This window comes from Helobdella robusta (genome assembly GCF_000326865.2).
Source record: "Helobdella robusta unplaced genomic scaffold HELROscaffold_31, whole genome shotgun sequence".
Taxonomy (NCBI): Eukaryota; Metazoa; Annelida; class Clitellata; order Rhynchobdellida; family Glossiphoniidae; genus Helobdella; species Helobdella robusta.
In genome coordinates, this window is record NW_008704544.1 from 1,985,295 (window position 1) to 1,994,263 (window position 8,969).

The 8,969-nt window shown below is 34.2% G+C and overlaps 1 protein-coding gene across 1 annotated transcript; it reads left to right on the forward strand.

Annotated features, from left to right (window-relative positions):
* Window positions 1–1,176: 1,176 nt before the first annotated feature.
* On the forward strand, window positions 1,177–7,700 carry HELRODRAFT_100690 (hypothetical protein). The gene is made up of 10 exons (XM_009022417.1): window positions 1,177–1,576; window positions 2,084–2,277; window positions 2,443–2,824; window positions 3,000–3,380; window positions 3,463–3,570; window positions 4,475–4,636; window positions 4,921–5,127; window positions 5,442–5,615; window positions 5,806–6,226; window positions 6,253–7,700. The coding sequence occupies exons 1-9, from the start codon at window positions 1,279–1,281 to the stop codon at window positions 5,841–5,843; spliced, it is 1,944 nt and encodes a 647-aa protein (XP_009020665.1). The 5' UTR covers window positions 1,177–1,278; the 3' UTR covers window positions 5,844–6,226; window positions 6,253–7,700.
* The last annotated feature ends 1,269 nt before the right edge of the window (window positions 7,701–8,969 follow it).

Consider the following 8,969-nt stretch of genomic DNA (forward strand, 5'->3'; position numbering starts at 1 on the left):
CCAATTATTTGCAATTTCATGCCATCAGCTCTCCTCCCCGCTCCGACCATACAAATCTATTTATACGCTGCCCTGCAGTGTTATTATGAATCAAGCTGCATGTACATGCATGGATATTGTATATATAAGTATACATGCAGCCATACATACATGCATGCACACACGCACATACAAATATATGCATAAATGTTTGCGTACATATATAGGCATGTCTACATAAGCTTGAAGAAGCACATGCAAGGAAGCAGTGGACTGAAGCAAGTAGCACCTCATTTTGTTGTGTTCAGTTTTGTTGAATTGAGGAGAAAAAAATGATAATGTCTCCGTGTCGCGCGTGGGTTGTCTAAAGCTGAGAAGAGAATGAACAAGATGCAAACTCTCTGATGTTTAATTGTTTTTAGTTCAGTTCTATGAGAATATAAATATCTGATGTTTCGAAGTCTGGTCGTTTTAAAATTTTTCAAAAATTTTCATTTGTTGAAAGTCATTTTAGGGAATTTATAAACTGGTTAGAGTAAAACTGCTTGTTTTGTTTTAGTTGCCAATTGCGTTTTTTCAATATTAAAATGATTTTTCTTTTTAAATTAGAATTAATTTTCATGTTTAAATAGATTAAATCCAAAATTGTTTGTCTAATGTTCATTTAAACTATCTCACTTTGAATTTTTAGTAAATGGTTGTTGGAAAATTTAAAATTCTAAAATTATTTTTCAAGTAGAATTTACTCTAATAAAATTTTCAACAGCAATTTAAAAAAAATAAAACATCAAAAAATTTTATTGAACCTAAACTAAAAAGTCTTCGCAGCAATAAGAACGGAGCATGGACCCATCAACACTGGACGGATATGGTTACGGAGACGACGACCTCGATAGCAGGTTCGCAAAATACAACCAATTCAACATCGGAAGTGGAAGTGGCTATCCATACCAGCAACAACAGCAACAACCGCCGCAACAACATCAGCAACAGTTCGCATACAACCAGCAGCAGCAACAACAAAATTATATCCCTCAACAACAATATTACAACGAAAACCAGCAACAACAGCAACAACAACAGCAGCAACTGCCGTATGTGCAAGATCAAGCCCAAAGTCTGCTTCAGTCAGAATCAAATCAACAGGCTCCACCGACTGGGACATTCACTGAGAAGTTCAACGTGTCCTTTCCAGATGTGAAGAAAGATTTGTTATTCGCTAAAGCGTTCTATTTTTTTTTCTTCGCTGCGTTCGGTTCCTTGTTTCCATTGATAGGAGTCTACTTCAAACAACTCGGGATGAGCCCCGTTCAGACAGGCTTCCTCATCGGGTTGAGACCTTTCGTTGAGTTGTTCGCTGGACCGTTTTGGGGTGAGTTGGCTGAACGATACAAGAAATGGAAAATGATAATGATCGGATCGCTGGCCTGTTGGATCATATTCACTGACTGCTTGGCATTCATTCAACCACCTGCCAACTCGTGTCTCATACACAACGGAACAAATATTTTTGTCGCGAAACCCTACACGATAAGTGGATTAAAGTTTGAAGACATGGACAGAAGAGATTTCGGAGAAAATGAGATTGGGCAAGATCGTAAAAAGAGATCGATCTTGAATTACGACGAAATATTAAGCAGCAATTTTTTTAACTACAAAAATAATGCATTTGTTAAAATGAATTCAAGAACTAAAAGAAATGCTCCAAAAAAATCAACTAAGCCCAAAAAGAAAGTGACGACGACGACGACTAAAGCACCAGAACCCGAGTATGACATCATCGAGTACGAAGATGAGATCGACCCCAATGAAAAAATTGAAGAAACTAAAGAAAGTGCTTCGAAGAAAAACGACACCACGGAAGAAAATAAAAGTAAGAAAGAAAAAACCAAACCGAAAGAAAATAATCTCCCTGAAAAGAAAGCAACTGATAAAAAAGATGAAAAGGAAGAAAAATCAAAAAATGAAAAGGAGGAAAAAGATGAAAAATCTAAAAACAAAAAAGAAGAAAAGAACTCAAAAAAACAAAACGTGAAAAGCGAAGAGGAGGAAGGAGAGGAAGAGGCTGGCGATGACAAAGAAGGAGAATATTACGAGATTGAAGACGACGAACCTTTCGATGCTACCAAAAACACGCAGCAGAAGTTTTATCAATTTAAACATTTTCCCTACCCGGCAATCGACATTCCCGGGATATCTCCACTGCCTCTCAACCACAAGCACATTGCCAACTTGGAGGAAGGGGATGTTCGGGATCTCGTGTCTCCGCCGCTCAGTGCTGTTGTCTACAAACTGCAGGTTTCCCGTTCATATTCTTTAAACAAATGCATTCCATTTTTTTCTGTAAAATTTCATTTACACGCAAACACTATGAAAATAAATTTATTCATTTTAAACGATTTAATTTAGTAATTTTAATCTTTAACGAAAACAATTGTATAACACAAAACAACCGAACCCAAGGATGTAAGAAGCGTTTTTCTGATTCTTCTCATCCTACAAATCATCGGCGAGTTTCTGAGCACGCCAGCCATCACACTCGCAGACACGGCCACGTTGGGCTACTTGGATGGTCAGACTGAAAATTACGGAAAACAGCGAATATATGGATCGCTAGGATGGGCGGTCGCTATGTTCTTTGTCGGTATAGCACTTGACCACTCGAACATATTCTCCAGGCATCCGTGCGGCACGGAACACTTGGTCGATCGAAACTACATGACTTGTTATGCCGTCTTCGGCGCCCTCATGTTTTGCGCACTCATCAGTGCTACCCAGTTCAAATTCAGAGAAGCAGATTCGCCCATACAAACTCTACAACTGCAACAGATTAAGAGCAAAGTTCGTTAAAATTCGCATGCTGTTGCTATTAATTTATTGCTAACGTCATTAATACACCTGGGTTATTTGTTTTAGCTCAACGCTGTCTAAATACTCTGATATTATTTATTTTTCTGTTGTATAATCTCTAATGCAGGTTATGGAAAAGGTTCAGAAGTTGGGCGGCAAACAGGAAGGAGTATTGAACGACCAATCAACGATGAGCAACAACCTGCTTGCATCCCAACAACAACAATCCTTCAATCCAACATCAAACGAACCGAAACAACCGATGAACAAACCGAGTCCTTTGACGTACATACCGAGGGGAAAACCGGGTCAAGTCGGTACTCTTCCTCATTGGATCACGGTTCTGAAAATGTTCGCTCCGATTCAATTTAGTTCGGTGTTTTTTCTGCTGTGGTTCAGTGGATTTGGAGTTGGATTGGTGTTTGCTTTTCTTTTCTGGCACCTTCAAGACTTGGGGGGCAGTCCAACGCTGTTCGGTTTGGCGTCTGTTGTCAATCATCTTTCTGAATTGGGAGCCTTTCTCTTCATCAAAAAAATTGTCGCTAAATTTGGTAAATTTGTGATATATTTTGTATTAAATAAATTAAAGATTAAAAATGAATAGATAAAAATTTGAGAATGCCCAATTTACAGGACACATAAATGTAATATACGCTGGATTGCTGGCCAATGTTGTGAGGTTCCTCTGTATTTCCTATCTCGGCAACGCCTGGCTCGTTCTGCCTCTTGAGTTCCTTCAAGGTTTTAATTGCCGGTTTATTATTATAATTCAAATTTCGTCAATTTAGAAATTTAAAACAATTAAAAAATTAGTTTTTTTTACGATTAATTTTTTTTAAAATTTGTACTCATTTATACTCATTTGGCTCTGTTTGATCAACAGTTGGTAAGTCAAATGATGAAAATTTATTCAAGTTATGATTAATTATTTTTAAAACATACGATTACTTTAAATATATAACATCGCTCAAGATTCTAAATTCAAGATTAAAGTATCCAAAAATCTAAACTTTGCGTGTCAAAGATAACTGCACACTTTCACAGTTTCAACTCAATGCACATGTAACCGAAAAGCTAGCATTAAAACGGCTGTTTGATTTCAAAACTAAAAACTCAACTCAGTTTCACCTGTAATCACACTCATGGTCATTGTTATTTCATCTAAAATCCATAAATGGGGTTCTCCAGATAAATTATTTTTTTATTTTATCTCTGTTATTTTCTTTACATTTTTTAACGTTGCACCGACCATTTCAGTTTTATTCCATACACTGTATTTTATTTTTATTAATCATATTTTTTCTCATCAATCATTTATCCAATCACCAATATCTTACCCATCCATCCATCCATCCATCCATCCATCCATCCATCCATCCATCCATCCATCCATCCATCCATCCATCCATCCATCCATCCATCCATCCATCCATCCATCCATCCATCCATCCATCCATCCATCCATCCATCCATCCATCCATCCATCCATCCATCCATCCATCCATCCATCCATCCATCCATCCATCCATCCATCCATCCATCCATCCATCCATCCATCCATCCATCCATCCATCCATCCATCCATCCATCCATCCATCCATCCATCCATCCATCCATCCATCCATCCATCCATCTATCCATCTAGGATTGACACACGCGTCCGTGTGGGCGGCAGGCGTGTCCTACATGACGCAAACCATTCCAGATGAATACAAACCAACGGCTCAACTCATCTTACAATCTGTTCATCTGGCGGTTGGGCGCGGGTGTGGTACCGTCATTGGCGGCATTTTTATATCAAGTTTTGGTGTGTCAAGAGATTATAAAATTTGAAATCATAAATTCTTAACCATGAAATGTGAATTATTCGGTGAATGATGAATTTTATGAAAATTATTCACAATCAAATATTTTAAATTGCTGTGAAGGGGCTTTTTTAAAAATTTTATAAAAGAATTATATTTTCATGATATTTATTTGATTCAAACATTTTTTCTAATCTTTTCAAGTTTTTTATGTTTTTACCATAGATTTCATCAATAAGTATACGCTTAAAAACTAATAAAATTTGTCTTCTGTCATCTGCTATAGGAACGGCTTCAGTATTCCGTGGCTATGGAGTCACCTGCCTGATTGTGGGACTTGGATACTTTGCACTGAACTTCTTCTTCATCAGCAAACTCCCTCCCATAGTTGGTGCTCCGCAGGTGACAAATGAGATGGATACAGATCCCTACCTTGCTCCCCACGGAGTGCCCGGCAGTGCAGTTACTGCAAGTGCATCTTCCACCAAACTGAGTAATCCGGTTTCCGTTTTTATATTTGTGATTTTTTGTGAAAGTCTGTTTTTACTGAATGATACTGAAAATAATTTTTCGTAGTTAGTATTTGCCGTAATTGTTTTTTAATATTCTGTCTACTTTGAAGTATATATTAATTAGTAAGTAGTAATTAGTAAGTAAATAATTAATTGGTAAGTAATTAGTAATTTAGTAATTAGTATCTGCTCTAAATGTTTTTAATATATTGTCTACATCGAACTATTTCAACGTAAAAAAATAATACCCAATCATTATTTTCTTGACCACAATCCAAAATTAAACTCTTCCAAGATCAACAAGCCAGCAGCAATATGTTCGGCAACAACATCAGCAATGACTACTACACGGGACCACCGTATGACCACAACGACAACGTGGCCAACAACACATTCCAACAAAACAACATCGGAAACTATCCACCAACTAACAATCCCTACATCACTGAACCTCAACAAATGACTCAAGGTTCGTTTTGGATGGATGGGATGAAATTCTGATTTTGATTTATTAGTTGACCACAAAATAATAATAATGGTTAAACAAAATATAATATTAAAAATTAACACTCTTCCTTACTTTCTTTTTTTACTCAAATTATATTATAAATTGAAATAACTGAATAAACAAATTACACACATTTCAAACAATTTCTTAGGTATATACAGACCAGCAGGTAACCAATGGAGGCAGTAGATGTAAGAGCCACGCATACTACCAACACAACATATGCCACAAATACCAAAATAACACACACACACACACTCATTCACACACACACAGACACACATACTGAAATACTGCACGTACAAAAAGACCACATGCACCACACATATATCACCAGTACCACATATACCAGTATCTATGTGTGTGATACCATCTCATCAAATAGAATAATAGAATACTCGTACAATTTATTATGCTAATGATGTTGCAATACATAGTCAATACACACACCACACACACACACACACACACACACACACACACACACACACACACACACACACACACACACATGTCATCGTCATTTTTTATTATTTACCATAGAGCACACTTGTTAATTTAAATCTCAAAAAGTATAAAAACATCAAAAAAAATGTCTCATGAGCTAATACTTATGTGTAATTTTAAGAGTATCCATTTAGAATTAAGTTGATGTTGGTTTACCCAGCTAGATATTTAAATTCATTGTCTAAAACCTCTATAAAAAATTTTAGATGATACTATATCTATCGCACTTGTATGTGTACATATATGTATGTATATATAAATTAATAGATAGATATAACATTAATCTTAACTATCTGCGATTTTGTTAAAAAAAAAATTATTTTTCCTCCAAACATAAAGCATTAAAATAAGCAACATTTTGGACCAAATTATTTCTTATTAAAAAATTTCAAACATAACAAGAAAGTGAACTGCTAAATATTAAGAATAAAAAAAACATAAACACAAAACAATAGGGTGAAAATTACGTAAATTATAACAAAGTGGAATAGTAACAATGAAAAAAAAAAACAACTTTTGAATACAAAAATTGGACAACGACAACAAATTTATTGATTGAATGGGCAAAAAACACAACAACCACAACACTACATCAAAAAATTGACCACTTCAGCGATTGCAGCTACTACAACGACCTCACCAACCTGCAAATTACCAACGAAAATTCGTGTTTAAAAATGTACCATTGATTTAATGTTATTGATTCCTGGTTTTATTAATTGCAGTTGGCTTTCACAATTCATACATACTGATTGTGGCTCAAACATCTTCATTGCATTGTAATAAACTACTTCCTTTTTTTATGAATAACTTTATATCTGTAGAATTTAAAGTTGAAAAAACTTCTTGCTAGTGAATCTTTCTTATTTTTCATTATATAACATATAGATGGATGGACCATTTAATATATTCCTACTTTGCAACTAAGCGACCTATGCTAAAAGATGCTAGTTAATATAAATAATGAAATAAAAAAACACACACAAAAACAGACACGCACACACACACACAGACACACACATATTTTTGTTACAAGTTTGCTTTATTTTTCAGCAATAATAATAATAATAGTTTAAACATTTGAATTAATTTTTTAAAAATATTAATAAATTTGTAATTCATTTGTCCATATTGTTTATTAAAGGTAGTTGTAGTATTTGATCATCATTTACATGTTAATAAGTCTACGTGTTTTAGTATGTTTAGTAGTTAGTTGTTTATATAATTATGTGTACGTGTATGTATACATGTGTGTGTGCATACATATTTGTGTGTGTGTGTATGCATATGTGTATGCTCTTCTTAGTTTATTAAGAAGTTTAACATGTAAGTTTAATTTACGAAAACTAAAGTAATTCATGTAATAAGAATACAACACATGTAATGCACTTTGTGTTCTGAAATTTGTATTATGTATACAAACATGTATGTACCATTAAAAATTTGTGTGTATACATATATATATACTTGTGTGCGTGTGTGTGCGTGTGTGAGTAATGTTGTTTCTTCAATTAAAAATAAAATATGTCGAAAAGTGGACTTTTATTTAGCGGAGGGCGTTTTTATATTTTTTACACCAGCCAAGCATCAAGGAATTTTACAATACAACATCATTAAGGTTCATCCTAATAAATTGGTGTAACGGTAGTGTTATGGTCTGGGCGCATGTTCTCACTGCTGCAGCAACCGTGTTCGAATACCAGCCTACAGCATAGGTTTACACATGCGTTGTGTATGTGTACTGTTGTAGAAACCTCTAAAAAGTTATTAAAAAAAGTTGATAACGATAGTATTGATGATTAAAAAAGCGAATGACGAAACGACAGACTTGTTAGTACAAATACTTAGTTACAAATACGTTACTTAGTTAGATTTTTATGATAGTAGCATATGGTTTGTTATCAATTTATAGAGGTGCTTCTGCAGCCGATATTTTTTAATGGAGTTAATCAAGTTGAGATATCCTACACATTTCCAGTATGAATCAGTTTAATTTTTTATGGATTCAATTGATGTAGTTAGTATAACACTTTTTTGTTATAAATATTGAATTATATATAAAAAAAATAAATGTAATTATAAATATTGTATTATTATTATTATTATTAATAGTAGTAACAGTAGTATTAGTTGTTGTTGTTGTAATATTTAAATAAAATATTATCAGCCCTGCCAGCTTTACTTTACAAAGAAGCCAGTAACAGTAAAATGCACAATAATAATGATAATCATAATTAACAACAACAACAACAACAATAATAATAATAATAGTATTAGTAATAATAATAAAATGATGATAAATAATTTAATAATGATCTTCGTCATCGTCAAATATTTGCGTTAAGGTCCCTGGCATCGATTTCATGTTGAATATTGATCGGTAGGCGGTGCAAAGCTAAGATAGGAACCAAGCAGACAGCCATCTTGTTTTTGTTGTTGTTGTTGTTGTTGTTGTTTTTCTTTTGGTTGCTGTTTTTGTTGATGTCGTAATTGTTGTTAACACGATTGTTGTTGTTGTTGTCTATGTAGTTTTTTTGCAGACGTGGCTGTTGTTGATGTTTTTTTTCTAGAATTTGCCGTTGCGCAGATGCCATTGATGTCTCTTTGTTGTTGTTGTCGACTTTGTTGGTAATTGTTGTTGTTGTTGTTGTTGACTTTGTTGATAATTGTTGTTGCTGTTGATGTTGTTAGTATGATCTCATTCCTGATGTCAGTTATTATTGACGTTCATATTTTGGTGTGAGTTTTGTTTGTGGGTTGTTGTTTTGAATTCAAACTTATTTTATTGTTGTTTTTTTTATCACAGAA